At 38.7% G+C, this 19,271-nt stretch overlaps 2 protein-coding genes across 4 annotated transcripts; both read left to right on the forward strand.

The window, feature by feature from the left end:
• The first annotated feature begins 1,123 nt into the window (after positions 1-1,123).
• LOC144521139 (protein ILRUN-like) lies at positions 1,124-8,548 on the forward strand. 2 transcript variants are annotated; one of them, XM_078255494.1, is made up of 5 exons: positions 1,124-1,376; positions 3,305-3,459; positions 3,589-3,786; positions 4,743-5,068; positions 6,482-8,548. In XM_078255494.1, the coding sequence occupies exons 1-5, from the start codon at positions 1,213-1,215 to the stop codon at positions 6,515-6,517; spliced, it is 879 nt and encodes a 292-aa protein (XP_078111620.1). In that variant the 5' UTR covers positions 1,124-1,212; the 3' UTR covers positions 6,518-8,548. The 2 variants fall into 2 exon arrangements, with proteins under 2 accessions (XP_078111620.1, XP_078111619.1); XM_078255493.1 differs by lacking the exon at positions 6,482-8,548 and having other exon boundaries at positions 4,743-5,122.
• A 2,058-nt stretch (positions 8,549-10,606) lies between these two features.
• LOC144520339 (SAM pointed domain-containing Ets transcription factor-like) lies at positions 10,607-18,772 on the forward strand. 2 transcript variants are annotated; one of them, XM_078254010.1, is made up of 6 exons: positions 10,607-10,781; positions 15,413-15,851; positions 17,076-17,273; positions 17,439-17,483; positions 17,580-17,717; positions 18,019-18,772. In XM_078254010.1, exons 2-6 carry the CDS (start codon positions 15,425-15,427, stop codon positions 18,195-18,197), a joined length of 987 nt encoding a protein of 328 aa, XP_078110136.1. In that variant the 5' UTR covers positions 10,607-10,781; positions 15,413-15,424; the 3' UTR covers positions 18,198-18,772. The 2 variants fall into 2 exon arrangements, with proteins under 2 accessions (XP_078110136.1, XP_078110137.1); XM_078254011.1 differs by having other exon boundaries at positions 17,583-17,717.
• Positions 18,773-19,271: the final 499 nt, after the last annotated feature.

Below are 19,271 nucleotides of genomic sequence, written 5' to 3' on the forward strand. Positions count from 1 at the left end.
CAACATAGCCTATCTCTGCATTGTGCAGTGAAATGTCTCCTTCGGTACTGTGCTTGACATAAATAACAATACATTATATTAAAAATATAATAATAATAATAATCACTATACTGTCACTTTACCTTGCAATTGTTGTCTCCATATGTTCTTGTATTTTCCCTTCCCTTCTGGGGCTCAATAAAGGTTTATCTTATCTTAACCTGCAGTCAGGTAGTATTCAATGAATGAATGAATGAATGAATGAATGAATCAATGAATTTGTCACATGAAGTCATACAAGGTAAAATTCCAGTGAAATGTTATCTATCAGCTCCTTCAGCTTGTGCATGATTCATCATAAAGCAGAATGTGGCCGTCAGATCGGCATACAGAAAAAGAGTCACCCGGTTGAATGGCATCCCAATAATGGGGTGGTGATGGCGCAGTGGATATGACACATGCCTTTGGTGTGGGAGACCTGGGTTTGATTCCCACTGTGACACATCAACCAGTGTGTCCCTGAGCAAGACATTTAAGCCCTAGTTGCTCCAGAGCCGTGCAACCTCTGACATATATAGCAATTTGTAAGTCGACTGGAGAGTTCCATGCTTTGGAAGTTGTAGTTATTCCAGTATAAGAGTACTGCCATCTTTAGAGTGTTGTGTGCACTGTGCTTGATGGAAACATGAAGGCAACAGGGGCCCAACAGCAACTTTTTGCCCCCAGCCCCAAAACAGGTTAATCTGACCATGTAAAGTATAGAACAGAACACATAGAACAAGCTATACATATCCCACTGCTCATTTACCTGTGTAGAAATATAATATTGCCAGAGAAACAATTAACACAACTTTTTATGGGGGCCAATGGCAGAAATATTACCATCTTTTATGGCCATTTTCACAATACCCTTGATATGATTTAGTATAGTTATTCTATTATTACTCTATGATTTATAGAGTTATTATTGATATATAACGTTGAATTGGTTCAGGCTTACAGTTAATTAAACATAATCATTACTTTAATTTATAACTACACATTAGTATGAATATTATTTCAAGTAGAGGTCAATGTTTTCTTTCCTACACCAGGCCTGTGGCTCATAGGTTGAGGCACAAAACACAATCATGTGACATGCGCACTCGGCCCTGTTGTTGAGTTTGTTATGACAAGTCGAGGCCTCGGACTAAATTAGGAGCGAAGCCCTGTCTCTGTCCGGGCGAATCTGAGATGGAGAGCATGGAACTGGACCTGGACCTGGACCAGGAGCTCATGCAGAAATTTAGCTGCATGGGTACAACAGACAAAGATATCCTAATATCGGAATTCCAGAGGCTCCTTGGGTTTCAGCTAAACCCCGCCGGATGCGCCTTCTTTCTGGACATGACCAACTGGTGAGCTCGAGGACTCGTCTGGCCTGCTGTGTGGTGAATGTTATATAATAGACACTGCACACTAGCTAGCTTTCTACCCACCGTACAAATATATTTAATTGGTAAATCATAGGAAGTGTTATCCTTCACTGTGCCAGAGTTATAGCGTTTACGTTAAGTATGTAAACGTGGGTACAATGACAGATAACGACGTTGTAGTAACGTAACTAGCGTTAGCTGAGTCACCGTGTCTCCGACTTTTGATTGACTGTCAGGAACACAGTGGAGGGTAGCTAAGCGGCTATTGTGATAAAAAATGTTATTATAGTATAAGATAAAAAAAAACTGTAGTTAACACACGAGTTCGCATGGAAGCGGGTGCGACATTTGAGTGAAAATACATGAAACTATGTTGTTATGTAGCTAAATGTTGTTCAGGCTGCTAAAGGGAGTTCTACGTTAGGTTGGTCACCACTTTCATGCAAAGCTACGTTGCATACTAGCTAGCTACCAGGTAACGTTAGCAGTCACCGAACTGAACGGATAATTAAACGTTTATAACAAATTATTCAGGCTATTAACTGCCTATTGTGTTAGATAGCCAAGATGATCAAACGTTGACGTTATGTCTCATTCCTTGACGACAACCACAGCGGGGATCGATAACGTTTATTACGCAACCTTCCGACGCGTGTTGCTCAAAGCTCACACAGTAGCTAGCTAGTTGTGTAAGCCTGGCGAACCTTATCTTTACCTCACCATGCCTGGACAAAATGTATTAATATGTATGTTTTACGTAGTGAGAATACTTCAAACTGCAGTTGCATTGCATTTTTGGAGCTTTAAAATGCGACTTCCGGTGACTATTTAGAAAATGAAACGGTAATAGGTTAGGTACAGAAAGGACATATTGAATTCTTCCCTTAAATACATCTTTCTGCGCTTATGCAGTATTAAGCCAATGCAGATCTGTGGAAGATAACAGGGTGTCTATGGGCAGTGCGGGCTGTAGTAGCAACACGTGATGCCGTGTAATAACCCCTCTGCAACGGGCTTTCTAAAAATAAAAACTGCTGGTTTATGGATGACCAGCATGTCACGGAAAGCACCTATTCGCAGTCTGTCTGGTCTGCAGACATCTCAGTTGTTCGGCAATCTACGGTATATGCACAGTCAAAAAAACACAAACGGATGCTATACTGTGTATATATAGTAGGACAAAAAAATATCACAATCTCTTGTAGAATGAATTTCATGTTTTGTCAGAGACCCAGATTTACTCCCAGACCCTTAGTAGTAGGATTTTTGATTGATTCTTGATTGATTCTTTTTTCTGTTAGCATTGGTACAATATACCAATATGACTCATGGGATATGTTTAGGGCTGAAACAATTCATTGATATATACAGTATATTAATTGGTTTATCGTTTGTCATATGGCAGAATAAGAATCAGGTGTATTGCCAAGTAGATTTTCACATACAAGCAGTTTTGGTGCATAACAATAAACAAAGTAAGAGTAAATGTGATTGTAGTTTTAATATATCTGGGTTTTAGTTGGTTGGACAAAACAAGCAGTTTGAAGAAGTTACCCTTGGCTTGAGGAAATTGTGACAGGCATTTTTCACTGTTTGACATGATTACTTAATTAAAACAATAATCAGCAGATCAATAAATAATGAAATTATCCTTAGTTGCAACCCAAGATATGATGTTATTTAATGCTTGCAAAAAACTGTTATTCTATCTTGATGAAAATGTTGAAATTAACCTCAGGATATTAGTGGACGGGAGGCCAGCTAGTAAATGGGACAGGACTTCAGCCCCATATAAATGTCATATCTGTGCAAACTGCTGTTGAATCATGGGGTTTCCCCTACACAAATCACGTTATTCTCCAGTATATGTTTGTACTGATCACCTGGATTTCTGCCTTCTTTTGTCACAGGAATTTACAAGCAGCCATCGGAGCCTACTATGACTTTGAGAGTCCCAACATCAGTGCACCGTGCATGTCCTTTGTGAGCGATGTGACGATTGGTGAGGGCGAATCAGTTCCACCAGACACTCCTTTCACAAAGACCTGGAGAGTACAGAACACAGGTACTTCTGCTGGAATAATAATAATAATAATAATAAGATGAATCACAGAGCTGACATCAGATGTAAATGAAAAATAATAACACTGACATGTCATGCCGAGTTCAGCATCATTTTCTGTGTGTCTTCCAGGTGCAGAGTCATGGCCTCCCGGGGTTTGTCTGAAGTATGTCGGAGGAGATCAGTTTGGGCATGTAAACATGGTGATGGTGCGGTCTCTAGACCCTCAGGAAATGGCTGATGTTAGTGTGCAGATGCATAGCCCTGCGTCTCCTGGCATGTACCAGGGCCAGTGGAGAATGTGCACAGCCACCGGACTTTACTATGGAGGTGAGGAAAGAAAGACAAACGAGGTCACCTTGGGCTTTTTAAGACTTTTTATAGAGAATAATCAGCAGTTTAATAGTATTAATCATGATTTGAAATGAGCTGCCGACACGCAAATATACAGCAGAGTACTGCAGTACTTGTGTCATTACTGAAGATAAAGTCCTAGATCATTTTGTATGCTTTTCCTTCAGTGAAAACTATTAAAAGATTAAATGGCCATTCTATCAGCACACACACAAATTAAATTAAGAGTCATTAATTAAATTGATTTATGTCCTCCTGCAAGTTCAACGTGTAGGATGATGGATCCAACAGGAGGTCCCTCAAGACTTGCCTAGTTACAAATTAAGCAGCAGAGATACTCTATTAAAAATTATACGTGGCCTTAATGTTTCATTTAGGTGTTCACAATGATAATTCCTCACTTAACACCATCAGTCTCCTTATGGCTTTAAAAGAGAAAAGAATTGCCGACCTGGAGCACTTTGAATCTTTGAGGATACTGTGGGTTTGTGGTGCAGCTTAATTTTATTTTACATGTTTCAGAGGCTATTTGGAATTTTCAGAATGGTAATATAATCTTTTTGTACGTAGGGCAAGGGTCTTTTTTTTTTCCGACGAGGGCCCGGCTGGGGCCAGTCACAGACTGATTCAATGCAAAATTGAGGATTTAAAAAAGTTATAAGAAAGATTCCATAGGGCCCCAATCCCCAGTGTGGGATTAATAAAGTCTTTCTTGTCTTGTCAGTGCTAAAAGCTGACGGGAGATTTGAAAATATGACTACGTCTACGTTTCCAACCGAGCCGCCCCACTGTAACTGTAGTTTACAAAATATCTTAAAAATACATTACAAAATAATTCCTAGTGGCTTAGGCCAGGCTTGCAATACAATGGGGGGAAGAAACCCTGGTAGTGGCTTTGTATATTATAACATCTTGTTTGTTTATTTTGACAGATGTCATTTGGGTGATCCTGAGTGTGGAGGTTGGAGGCCTCCTTGGCGTCACACAGCAGCTTTCCTCTTTTCAAGCGGAGTTCAACACTCAGCCTCACCGCAGCCTGGAAGGAGATTACAACCCCTTCGCCTCGCCAGAGAAGAGCAAGTGCCCCAACAGCAACAACAACAGCCTCCACGATGCCAGCGGTCACAGGGTCGCAGAGGAACACTGGCAGGGAAGCCCTAACCAGCTGCAGCAAGAGCAGAATGGACTTTCACACAACTCTGTGGATATTGTTGCAAACAGTCTACAAAGCAATCTATCAGTAGTCGCTTATAACCAGGTAAGACACTTCAAAGGGCAGGGAGATTCTCCATACTAGTGAATCATGGTCGGGGTAAATTTCCATCATCAGTGACGTAACGATCAAATGACAGAACAACTTCAAAACCTGTAAGCTTTCCATAATAAACAAAATAAACATGTTACATCTAATCTATAAATACAAAGTTAAGTGTAAGATATTTCTCAAGTTCTCTGTGCAAGTTGAAAGTAACCCCCAATCATAGATGGGATAAATATCTAATCTAAGTTTCTATTCAGCTGAAATCATCATACTATTCAAGTAATTTTTGTATACCTTTACACAGAAAACATTGCTCAGGACTGCAGTATTAGATACATTGGGTTGCTACCATATTAAAACAAAGCTCCAGAGCAGTTCATTACTCCCATTTAATATTTTAAACTTAGCTTTAAACAAGAATAGTCTACAGCCACACTAGAGGTTTGGAGGTGGTACTTGGAAAACAGTGGTGATTTGAGCTAGATGCTAAAATCTGATGTTTAACCATGTCAGTTTAGCCTTTTAAGCTTACAAACATTTGCCAGTTAGCACTAAACACAAAGCACAGCTCAGGTTGTCATTTTGCAGACATTTGGTCACAAACCAAACCTGCTAGCATTGTATAAAAATATACAAATATAGTTGAGACCAGCTTTAGTTGTGTCACAAATGTATGTACAATGCAATGGGATTGAGACCACAAATTTAGACACTGAGGCACAACAGGTCAAAGAACAAGAACTTTACTAAACCAGTGTTTAAATGTATCAAGCTTACAGTCAGACATGAGAAGGAAAACAAATCCCGGGGGGGTGAGGCAGGCAGCAGGTCAAAACACAGGTAGCAGACATCAGGTAGAGGAACAGGAGAACGGGACAAACTAGCAAAGGTAAACGATGGGTGAGGTGGTTACATACACTGACGGACTAATGAGATAATAAAAGGCAGGTGTGTCAGCAGGTAAGGATGGTTTTGGAAGTTCGAAGACGTCTGGTGGACAGGTGGAGAATGGCAGGTCTGGAAAGTTCCTTTAAAATGCACAGGCATGGGGCGTCCTCTAGCTCACCCAGTAAGAGCATTCGCCCCATCTTGGCCAAGTCCTACAGCAGCCCGGGTTCAAATCCAACCTGCAGCCCTTTGCTGCATGTCATCCCCCCTTTCATGTCTATCCACTGTCACTACTTAAAGGGAAAAAACCCCAAAAAACAATCACACAGGTGTGGGGAAAGTGACAAATGACTGAAGGCAGGGACAGGGAGGCAGCTGTTTGAGCCCACTCACTTTTCAGACAGTAGAATTGTACACTTTTTTTTGGGTCTCATTTAGCCAAATTTCCTACATATCTTGCAGCCCTACTGCCTGTCAGTTTTAAAAATTTTTTTTTTTTTAAATCATTTCTCTTCCTTACAGGGTATACAGGAGCCCTATCCTTTTGGGCACTCTTAAATCATGGGACTTGTCACAGTGAAGCAGCACCAAACCTCTGGAGTCTGTCACACCAATAAGTAGCTGGTCCAGAGTGTGGAGATTCAAAAACACTTTATGCAAAGTCCAGCTACACTTTGAGAAACCAGAGGCCAACGCTCCCGACGTGCAGCTCAACCAACATCCCACAACCCACTGTATGCACGTGTGAATGCTAAGTTAAAAACGAGTGCTATGAGTCTTTTGAGTGATTTGAGTCTCTCTTTTTTTCAGATTTTTTTTTAGTTGTCAGAGTGCAAATGAAACAATGATGACAGCAGTGTGTATTTGTGAATTGTGTGTGTGTGTGTGTGTGTGTGTGTGTGTGTGTGTGTGTGTGTGTGTGTGTGTGTGTGTGTGTGTGTGTGTGTGCATTGTGCAACCTGAAAGAGAGACTTTGGAGGAAAAGCCATTTATTTTGCCAACTGATTCTCCAGTTTCTGCTAAATATGGGCATATCTGAAACAAACTATTGGATATCATTGTTTACTTTTTACCTTAATTTTTTAATATACACTTTTTTTTAAGAGAAAGGGGGAACAGCCACATCCTTCAGAAATATACCTGAGGCTCACTCAACATGGCCTGTGCAGTATGGGCAATCGTTTACCTACTATTTTAAATGCGATGCAATTTTGTCCACTGGAGGGAGTCAGCCATTACATTAAAAACAAGATAAGAGACGATAAAATCAACACTGAGAAACAGAACTCTTATTTACAGTATAGCTCCTATGATTTGTTAAGTCTTCATCATTGTACAGAAACATTTTTTCTCTTACGCTAGAATCTGGAGCCAACTATTTTATTATATCTTCTGTAGTCAAACATGATGAAGGGTTTTTTCTTCCCCCACACATTGCTGGTACTTGCATATAAACATCTATGAAATATTAGAATAATATTAGCAGAATAATATTCATTATTAGTAATAATGCAGTATTAGAGATTTCCTGTTATTATCTGAAGCTAAGATTTAGTTTAGTTTTACATGCTTGAATTAAAATTAAACAACACAACAACATGATTAACGCACACTATGACATAAGACATTGAATTCAAGCCATATGAACAGTAGTACAACATTATGACACATTATAAAAAAAAAACAGAATTGTTCTTTGTCACCCTGCTCTGAATTGTAATGTTAAAGCTGTCTTGAAGCTGTCTGTTTTATCATATTAAGTTGAATGTATTTGATGAATGTAGAAAAAGATAATGTTTTTGGAAACATATTCATTTACCCAAAGATTCGACGTTGTATATTTGCATCGAACTGGCAGTTTTATAAGTGTAGTTATTGTTCTGAATATCCCTGTCTATTGTTAAAAATAATGCTTATGATGTTCTACATTAGAGTCTACAAAATGTTCTCACTAATCATCGATGAGCTTCTTAAACACATTTGAACATTTGTTTGATCATTTCAGATGCAAACTTACCTGCACCTGTTTCTGTCACGCAGAATTGTTACTGCACATTTACTTGCACTAATCGGCTGATCTATGCACTGAGTAATGCAACCTCCATCACAAGGCCCGTGTGTACCTTTCTTCTCCACAAGTACAGTTAAGTCCTGAAGGGTTTGTCAACTCAATGTGATTTTATCTTACCATCCACAGACAGTGTGTGAGACCCCCTCGTCAGGTAAACACCCTTTATTATTGAGGCACTAACTGTAAGCCCCAGGGGTTACTGAGCTTTGACAGCATGACAATACCAGCCAATACTTCAACATGTCATGCGGCTCTCTGTGCAAAAATGTTAATGATAAATGTTTCTCCCTGCTGTCAAAGGTATCTGCTGTCAATGCCAATTCATCAAGTGTATGTTGTTCTTAGTGTAATATCTCTCTGAGGTTTCCACTGGCCAGATTGCAGAATGAATCAGTTGGCATTAAGACTCTTACAACAGCACATTTATGAGAGTGAGGAAGTGCAAACAGATGAAAGCTTTTTTTTTTTCTTGTGTGTTTGAAGAATGTTTGTTTGATTAAATTATCACTGAAAACTGACGTTTTGGGCTTTGTGTCATGTTGTTTCTGCAGAAACAATTTCAATTTCCAGGCTTAAAAAACCACAATACAATAGATCTGAAGTCATGACTTTACACAGTTTTGAACACCTTATTTTCACCATGTGTTTTCTTCTTTTTAACATCTACTAGTTCCAAAAAACACATGCCATGCAATGTAGTCCACTGTTTGTAACGTTTGAATCTAGCAAATTGCAATCTGTTTGCATTCGCAAGTGATGTGATTGCATTTTAAGTGAAAATAAGTTTTTGCCCACTGCCATGCAGCAGTTTTACCCAATGTGCTGTGAATCTTTATGCATTTGCACTGTATTAGGGAAATGGTGCATTCAACAGGGGCTTGGTCAGTCTTATGGATTTACAGAGGCCTTTATGGATACTAATTCAAATAAAAATCATTTTAATTTTCATATTAAAAGCATGAAACAAGACACTACTGCATTATTAAATGCATTATTGACATAACGTGCTCATGCTCAATATTGTTCTTCAAAAGACAGCCAGGTTTCTGCATTCAGTAGCTTCCCTCCACACAGTCAAGCACCGCAGGACGACACACAGACACTGTGTGCTGCTACGTTTGAATTTGGCCAAATCAAGACCAGTGCATTTGTTTCTGGTGTCAGTGAGCAGTCAAAATACTTTCAAGATGATGAGAGTGATAAGAACAGTAACTGTAGTTCAAAAGTAAAACCTGAATGAGACCGAGCATGGCCAGTAGATGTGCCTAATGATTAAATGGTAGCCTGGAGGTTAACTGATCAAAATCAGCTGATCCAAGGTGCCTCACCATCTATTAGGGTCTCAGGCCGCAGAACCAAACTGCCTGAGGGAGCAGCACTTGCTTGACATTTGCACAGGTTGAATGTTAAAACAGCAAGGCACACGACATGTATTAAGGTAGCACGGTAGACGTACGATTAGCTGCTGAGTGACTGTAAAGATCCAACCGACTAAAAGAAGCTTATGTAAGTTTTCAAACAATCTTATGGATTAACTCTTTTTTTAACTTCAACAACCCAAGCTAGAGTACAGGTTGGGAGCAGGTTGCTAAAGCTGCAATTCTATTTCAAAAAAGGCCTTTTTGAAGGCGATTGATGTGAGTGCATACACATGCAGCACTTCTTTAGAATATTTCAACACGACTGCACAAACACTGTTTAATCAAACATTTACCCAGTCTCGCTTTCTCTTTCGCTCTCTTGTACTCCCTCTGTGTATCACTTACTGAAGTTTTCTGATACTAGTTTTCAAACTTTCAAGACAACTCTGACCATCCCCACTATCCACACAGCAAGATATTAGATCCTCTCTCCATAAGCCAGATATCTCTCTTACAGTCAATCCTGAAACATTATGACAGAAATTAGCCATTATATGTCACTTTTCATCCAATTATCTCTGTCCTATACATGTAATCCCAAAAGGCCCAGTGGTGACTGATTATAAACATGTTTGGGACTATTTTTTCACCACAGTAATTCACTTTTGTCTTCCTTAATCTTGACTACAATGGAAAGATACTATATGCTATATACATAACAGTGTGCTGATCCTCTAACAGTGGAACAACTTGACAGTGAGTCTTAGTTGAGTGTAACAGTTCATAAAGAGTGATTTCACTTGTTCTGCAGTGAGTTTCCCAGTTCTACTGGGCCTGAACTGTAGATTTATCCCAAAATAATAATGCATTATTCCTCACCTTTCACACAGAATGGTGAACCTTTTTTACTTCGGATCGGATTAGATTAGATAAAGTTGGAGTCAATAGTTTTATGTTCAAAAACTTTTAATATTATCGTAAAAAAAAAAAAAAAAAAAGGGGCCCTCACTGACAGCTTCCCCCCAGGCTGTTAAACTCAACAAAACTGTTTACTGAAGGAACTCTCTGTGAATACTGCAATACTGCCCCAAGTCATTATTAAGTAGGCACTTGGAGCAACCTCCCTCATTGGGACACACCCTTTCTTTCAGAATTGATATGTCACGAAGGCACTGTGTCCTGAATAAGTAAAACTATTGCTGCTTGGACCAGGAGTCAAACAAGGTGTGTTGATAGTCGGAGTGGACAGAAGTGATCCAGCTGTGAGAGATACATACAGCACATCCTCGCCTGAGGGCAAAACAGATACAGTCTCCACAGGACCTTGACTTTAGTCCACACTTAGACAGAGGAACAGTGGAAACTCTATACTGAATCCAACACTGACAAGGTAAGGCAGCAGCTCACAATAAGACTCAAAAATAACTCTAATAATACCAGGCTATTACTGCTACCAAACTAATATTATTACTACCACATGATAGTACACACTACTAACACTGCTACCACTTTGATTATCAGCAGTGGAGGAAGTATTCACATACTTTGGGGAACTGTAAAGTTCCCTTTCCTAAATCCTAATTTGGACGGAAAGGGGATCAAAATATGGAACCCACAGAGCTTAAAATGGATCATGACTGGAATCATTTTAAACTTCAGTTGAAACAGTTTTTAAAGTGGGAACAGTCATGCAATCATAAATGAACGTAGCGCTTGTAATTGAGTTGTATTGTGATGTTATTGTATGATTGTTTGTAAATAGTTTGTGTCTTTTAAAAAAATATATTTTACTGTTGAGTTTTGTGTATTCTGAAAGGCCCATCTAGGCACAGGAATTGAAATCTCCCTAGGTCCCTAAATTATGTCCCTATACAAATAAATATTAAATAAAAGAAATACCTTTTTTTTTTCTTTTTTACAGCAGACATTTTGACATGTCACAATAATCAAAGCGCAAGTGTAAATCATAAAATCAATGATGGCTGACTTCCATTTCGCTGCTTTCAGGGTCCTCATGTTGTGCACTTTTTTCTGCATTTTTGACGCCTTTTCCGGCGGTTTATGCGCTTTTTTTTCAATGCTTTAGGCACTTTGTTTTAACGTTTTTTATGCTTTACTCAATGTTTTGCCACTTTGTTTTTGGCGCTTTTTTTCCAACGTATTTGTCGCTGGCTGAGAAACTGTTTTGCCAAACTTTTTAGGGGCTTTATGAGGCCCAAAATGTAAGTGAGAAGACTACAGTATATGAGACATGCAATAATACAGTCAAAATATTTGACTTAGTCTTAAATAAACACGTCAATAATCTCTACATGTCTGGCCCTCGATGTGATTCTCATTTTCCAGTGTGGCCCTTAGGGAAACTGAGTTTGACACCCTTGGTTTACTGGGACACTTGAATAGAACAAAGCCGTGGTTAATGTTATCAGTCACTACAATAAGTCAAATGTCTGCTGTGAAAAAAGACCTGTTTAAAAAAAAAATACTGCAAATAAAAGTCCTGCTTTCAAAGTTTTACTTAATTTAAAAATACACAACACACCCTTTATTATATTATTGGTTTATTGATACTTAGAATCAGAATCAGAAAGATATTTACTTCCAGGTAAGTAGCACATAGTAGGAATTTGCTTTGGTTTATGGTGCGTACATAAAAACAATAATATAAAATAAACAAACAATACATGCAGACGCAAATAACACATACATACATATAACTATTTAACATTACGAAAGAAAAAAGAGGCTGTATGGGTTAGTGCAGGATGTACAAAAATGTAGAAGGATGTGCAAAAGTTCAGGTTATATAGAATGTGCAGAGGACAGGATGTAGGATTAAGAGTCAGTGTCCGGGGGGGGGGGTCATGCATTGATGTTGTAGCTGGTCAAAGTGGAGCCAGTTTTCGCTATTTTATACAGTTGGGTTGTTAAGTGTAGAACAGAGATCTTCAACAGGGGGTCCGGGACCCCTGGGGGAGTCCTCAGATTTACTGCAGGGGGGGGCACCAAACTATTGTTCATTTTTTTTAATGTTTTTTCAAAAATGAAAACGTCTTTACATGAATTAGCAATTATGAATCAACCTATTAGTGAAAAAAACAAACATTATTGATAGGCTTACTGGCCTATAGGTAAGGTAGTCACTAAGGTAGCCACCATAGACTGTATTTATGTATAGACCTCCTTTTGCAACCGCACGTGTCGCCCCCTGCTGGAATTCAGATAGAATGCAGGTTTAAGGCACTTCCGCATTTGCAGCACTTCGCGGAACCGGATGCGTTGTCCATTAATATTAACAGTCTATGGTAGCCACACACAGATAGGCTACAGTTCATCCTAAGGATTCACTGTGCCACATGTATGTTTAACATTAAAACATGATTTATAAAATCATGCCAACAATTATTATTTTAATAGCTTAGTATTCTATTCACCAAAAACGTATAAAAGGCTTTAGGCTGCCCTACACATTACTGTAGGCCCAGTTTAATATGCAACTTAATTTTGTACAATATATGTAGTAGGGGGTCCTTGTTCCATCTCTCTTTTAGTTAAGGGGTCCTTGGCTTAAAAAAAACATTGAAGACCCCTGGTCTAGAAGATTGGCTCATATTTTATGAGATGATTACATGTAGTATGCAAAGCAAGCGGTAACTCTAGTAACTAGTAATTATTGTCACTATAGTAACTCTAAAATTAAATATTAATGAGCATAAAATGAAAATACGAGTACAATGCTTAAGACATTTTTTGTTACTTTTTCACCCTTATCTTTACTGCAATCACTTCTTCTATTACTATTACTACCCCACTTTTATGTGCACTGAAGACGGTGCTACTACTGTAATACCGGTAATGTATTAATGTATTTCTGCTCCCACTATTTCCTCTACAGTTATTATGACTATAGCTGACTATTCTGCCACCAGACCTAGTACTACAACTTCCATTACCAGTAGCTAGGGCTCCAACTTTTTTATAATGATGTCTAAACCACTGAAAGCATCAACTATTATTTAAAGTGATGTATTTCAAATTGGGATGCAGACAATAATCATTTTTCCCCCAGTTAATTTGTGCATATTTATAATGAGATGAATGACAGTAACCATGCTGTTGTAAGAGAACAAAAAGGTAAAGCTGATTCAGTGAATCCATGTTTACATGAAGATAAAAGCTAATTTGTGTAACTTTGTACTTTTTACCAATTTAAATGACTTGTTCTCTCTCGCTCTCTTTTTAACTGTCACCCTTTAAGTTGTAACAAACAAACACACACACACACACACACACACACACACACACACACACACACACACACACACACACACACACACACACACACACACACACACACACATACACACACACAGGCTCATACAGAGGCAGCCACATGTAGACATTTTGCTGAACGGACAGAACAGCTCATAAAGGTGTGTTGTCAAACACCCTTTGTCCAAAGAACAGTGGAATGACCAAAACCTTTCATATCACCTCTCATATCAGTTTGGCAGCTAGCTAACGAGGTGTAAAACACAGCTCCAAATATAAGTCTACAAATAACAGACTTGGGAGAGAGAGAGAGAGAGAGAGAGAGAGAGAGATTCCTAATATTGTGTTAATTCATTGTGTTCTGTCTGAATATTTGGACCAATTGTATTTGGATGCTTTGGCAACATTGTTATACAAACTTTCATGCCAATAATGCCCCTTTGAATTGAATTGAATTTAGAGAGCGAGAGAGAGAGAGTCTAGAAGAGCAAGTTTTTTTTACCACTGCTAAACATTTAAACTGCCAATACCTGCAGGCGAAGAAATAATAGCAGAGACGAGTGGCCAGATATCTAGGCCATACTCCTTGTTTACACAGACACAGAAGTTTTTTTCTTTTACAAGTATTCCTCTTTATTTTTACATTTATTACATTTATGGTGATCCTGTATTGGTAATCTTATATTATTGCACACAATGAATTACAACTCTGAAGACCTTTCTGGTTAATCTGGAGATAAACAAAAACCTTAACTATAGACAAATTGAACAGCTATTGATGTCATTACTGTGATCTTGGCCTCCTCTTTTGTCCTGCAATCACACTCAAATAACTTTACTTGTTATGTATAACTCTCTTTTGTTAACAAAACTCCATGTGCCATTGTTTTAGACTGAGGACCAGTCACCAGATCAATCACTCTGTCAGTGCAGCACTTCACCGTCAATGTTTACCAAAAGGTAGCCTGAGAATAACGTTTAGCATAATGATCATAATCAGTGTGAACATACGCTGATACTGTGGATGCATTTTTGTTTTTTGTAATGTCACATATATTCTGCTGAGAGTAGCAGTGGATGAAAGGAGGCAAAACTAACAAAAGCATTATGTATTCAAAAGATACAAAAGTATATCACTTGAAATTGAAACAGGTGTATAATTTTGTCAAATCAAATACTGGCATACAGCACCACTCCCAGCCAGGTGAGCTGTTCTCTTAGTCATACCATGATGAATACGCTCCAGCTACTTATCCTTTATCCACATATTATATGTGTCCCACCCTTTATGCTCTATTTTATCAAGCTTTTATTTTGCAGTTAATTACATGGTATTTCTAAAAGGCACTGGGTGTCACATTGCGATAGTAACACCTCCTTTCCCATAATCACATGCATTTTGGAATTACAGTCAAAATGACACATTTACTTATGGTTGGAGTTTCAAACAATGCTTCAATCTCCCTTTCTTTATCTGCATTTAAAAGGTGGAGTAATTAGCTTTCTGATATTGTTGAATGATGTTGAAAATTATGCAAGGTATGATGACAGATCCCTTATGTTAACATCCCAGCAAAGTAAGTACCATGGAATGTTTATTTTAGGATCGCTACTGTTTAAATATTGAGCATTTGGGTATGGTAGCATCAATGCAACTCTGCTAATGCCACTGTTGAAAATGTCAGGCAGGGTGTAAATTCCGATGCCGATGACAACATTTTAAAGAAAAAAAGTGCTTTCTTCTTCCAGTGTTAAACAAACATGAGCATGGGGAGTCCAGGCTGTGAACACACGGGCTGCACTGCACCTCTACACTCACCTTTCTACATCAGCCACACCCACACTGACACAATGGCCTGGCTGGACGAGGCGGATGACATCAAACCCTCCCGCGGCTTGTTGGGGCTGCCTGAGCTCAGATGGCCGGGGGTCTACCTCCCCTACTACGACAGATTAGCCCTAGAAGAGAGCCCCTGGGTGCTGAGGATGACAGAGGCCCCAGCTCTAGCTGCTCCTCCCTCCAGCACTCCGGAGCCGAACCAAGCCAAGCCCAGCCAACCCCAGGACCCCCCCTCTGGGATGGAGGGTCAGGTGGAGGAGTGCTGTCTGGAGCAGGTCCAGACCATGGTGGTGGGAGAGGTGCTGAAGGATGTCGACACAGCTTGCAAACTGCTGAACATTGCACCAGGTAGGACAGAACTGGTTAATGTCTTATTATTATTATTATTATTATTATTATTATTATTATCATTATTATTATTATTATTATTATTATTATTATTATTATTATTATTATTATCAACGAGAGACATTTGAATAGACAAACCTGCTGTAGAGAGTGTTGGCAGACATTGTAGTCTAATAAAAAGCCATCATTTGTTTGTTTGCTCTCACATCAACATCCAGAGTGACACAGCTGTTGAGCGTTCATAGCCTGAGCTAAGGCCCGGCCCACCTTGTGCAAACTTCTCTGTTGACAGACTATCATCTCCACTTCTTATAAACTCGGAGTCTTTATCTGGAACCTTAAAATCATAAAGCATGTGTGATTATATGCTTTTGATACGCTCCATGCTTCTTACATAACAGAAAGTATGAAACATATTCATGGGAGCTCATAATTTGAAATTGCATTCAATTTGAAAGATTGAGCCAGCAATTTAGTGTTCCTATATTATTGCAAAAGAGAGTTTGTGTGTTTGTGTTTTCTTTTTTTAATGATCCGAATTAAAGCAGCAGACGCTGAAATATATTTTTGTCCCTAATATGAGTCAAGCTGGTCTAGTATGTGTATCTACATCCCCAAATTGTAATACAGACTTTATGTGTAGTTTGTGAGTCTAAATGTTTCCTCAGGCTGTTTAGTACCCTGGGACTGTTCAGTCATGTTGTCCTTTAAAATGACAGTTTAGGTTTTGTTTTTGTGTTGTTGTTTGGTTAATTGATCTTTACAAAATTCCTCATATTGCATATAATTTAACCTTTGGTTCGGTTGAATGACAGTTTAACATTTTTCTCAAATTGTCAAATGCTTTTTTTCCCCTTCTTGTTATTGGTCTATTCAATGGACCAATAATACAAAAGTGCAATAAGCCTACAAAATGTTTGTAGCCTTATATAGCCATATATATATATATATATATATATTTTATTTTTTTTTATTTTTTAAATGTGTCACGTATGAATGGACTCTTCATACGTGACACATTTAAGAAAAAAATTGAAGCAACAGAGGTGGAGATATCTGGATTTTTACTCCTTAGTATGGGTCAAACTGTGGAATTTGTTAGTGACCTATTGAACTGATGGTGTAATGTTTTCATTGGTGAAAATAATGTCATTATTTAAGGTCTGAACATGTGGGGAGCTGTGTGAAATAAAATGCCTCTCTGTTTTCTGTTTACCTCTTCAGACCCCTTGGACTGGAACTGTGTGGACGTTCAGAAGTGGCTCCTCTGGACCGAGCATCTGCACAAGCTGCCGCAGGTCAGCATGATGTTTCAGGAGCTGAGCGGGAGGGGTCTGTGCTCCATGACAGAAGCAGACTTCAGACAACACTCCTCACAGTTTGGAGACATGCTGTATGCTCATCTGGACATCTGGAGATCTGGTAAGAACAACAGGGACACAGGGAAATTATCCTACCTATCAACTCTGCTGTTATGCAAATTAGGAAAGACTAGTTGTGAAGCAAATGCAGTGTGACTAAGAGCACATTTAAGAATGTGTGTAAACTGCTACATGACTGGGTCTCTTTTTTTGTCTGTTCCTTAAGCTGCAGCAATGAAGGCGCGCGGCCCACCAGAGGTCAGCAAATCCGGTAAATTCTTGTTTTTAAACTAGATTGCAATGCAACTAACTAAGACAATGGTTTGAAGAAGTGACATCTGCTTTCTGTAAATCTCTCCTACGTCAGTAGCTGATGATAATTCCTGGTCAGATGTGATGCGTAACTACCCCAGCCAGCCCATCCACCTGTGGCAGTTCCTCCGAGACCTGCTCCTCAAGCCTCACAACTACAGCCGCTGCATCCGCTGGCTCAACAAAGAGAAAGGTAGGGTGATACCACATTATAGTGTCTTATAAACAATATATTACATGTTTAGGCCTATATACTGATTATAAATACTAAATATGGGGACTTTAAAGTTACTTTAAAAAAATAGTAGTACATTTAGAAAAATATGCTTTGTTTTCTTGTCAAGAGTTAGATGAGAAGATCAATACGTCTCTCACTCATGAGAGTGGTATTGGTCTTCTCATCTAACTCTCTGCAAGAAAGCAAAAAAAAAATGCAGACTCCCTTGTTCACTTCAAAATCCAAACTGAGTACATTTACTTTCTTCTGTCCAAAGGGATTTTCAAAATAGAAGACTCAGCTCTCGTGGCCAGGCTATGGGGCATGAGGAAGAACCGCCCGGCTATGAACTATGACAAACTGAGTCGCTCCATACGCCAGTACTACAAGAAAGGCATCATTCGAAAGCCTGATGTATCACGCAGACTGGTCTACCAGTTCGTCAACCCCGTGTGATAAAGAGGCTCGGCTGATCCGAAGAGAATGAGCTGAGGAGGAACCAAAGATATGCTGGACATACAGTAGGAGTAACATGAACTCTGAAGCTTGTTCATTCATTGTACTTGATGTTTCATTTCAATTGTAAAGACTGCCTACTGAACTATGCACTCCTGCCTATCATAACATCGCTCTACTTTATTATTCTTAATAGTGATTTTATTTTGTCTTTATTACTTGTTTCAAATGTATTTTTTTGGTGTGACGTTTGGTTTCTAAAAATGACACACATTTCTTCAAACTATGGAACAGTTGAAGGACATAATGCTTATTTGCTTTCTTGCAGAGCTAGATGAGGAGATTGATACCACTCTCATATCCGGGAGTGGTATCAATCTTCTCATCTAAGTCTTGGCGAGAAGCAACTAGTCCTTTTAATTTTTCTTTTGTTAATCCCTTTTAAGTGTCAGAATATTTAGAAGTTGTAGAGCAATGCCAAAGTAAGTGAATATTTTATTAAACCAGCCTTGATGGATAATCCTTTTTACATTTCTATCTTTGGGATTATGTTCACGATCCAGAATAAAGCAATATGTGACCAAATGTTGTCTCCCTTTAAAGTGAAAACAAGATATAGTATAATACATAATGTGCAGTCCATACAAAAAAAACACACGGACACTAACTTTTTTCAACAAACTTGTTTCCCCTTTCAAACCAATATCGCAATATTGACACCATCACAACAAATTTGAGTCTAGTTTTTCATCACTATCGTCATTATCTGTGATCATAATCATCTTTATGCATATTTAAATGAACTTCTTGTTACATCAAGATGAACAGGCACTACACCAGTTAGGAGATAAAAGTACATCACTAACTATGAACATACATCTTCTAGACCGCTAATATAGGGTTTCCGCAACATGAGCTGCAGTCCCCTGTGTGCATAAGGAAAAGATCATCAACATAAAAAAGCATTTACATGTACACCTTTTTACTGCCTCAACATGGTCAGGTCTCATTTCTCAACTCAACACAGTTGTACAGTTACAATAGAATATAATCTTTAAATTACATCATCATATA

This window comes from Sander vitreus, chromosome 7 (genome assembly GCF_031162955.1).
Source record: "Sander vitreus isolate 19-12246 chromosome 7, sanVit1, whole genome shotgun sequence".
NCBI classification, from domain to species: domain Eukaryota; kingdom Metazoa; phylum Chordata; class Actinopteri; order Perciformes; family Percidae; genus Sander; species Sander vitreus.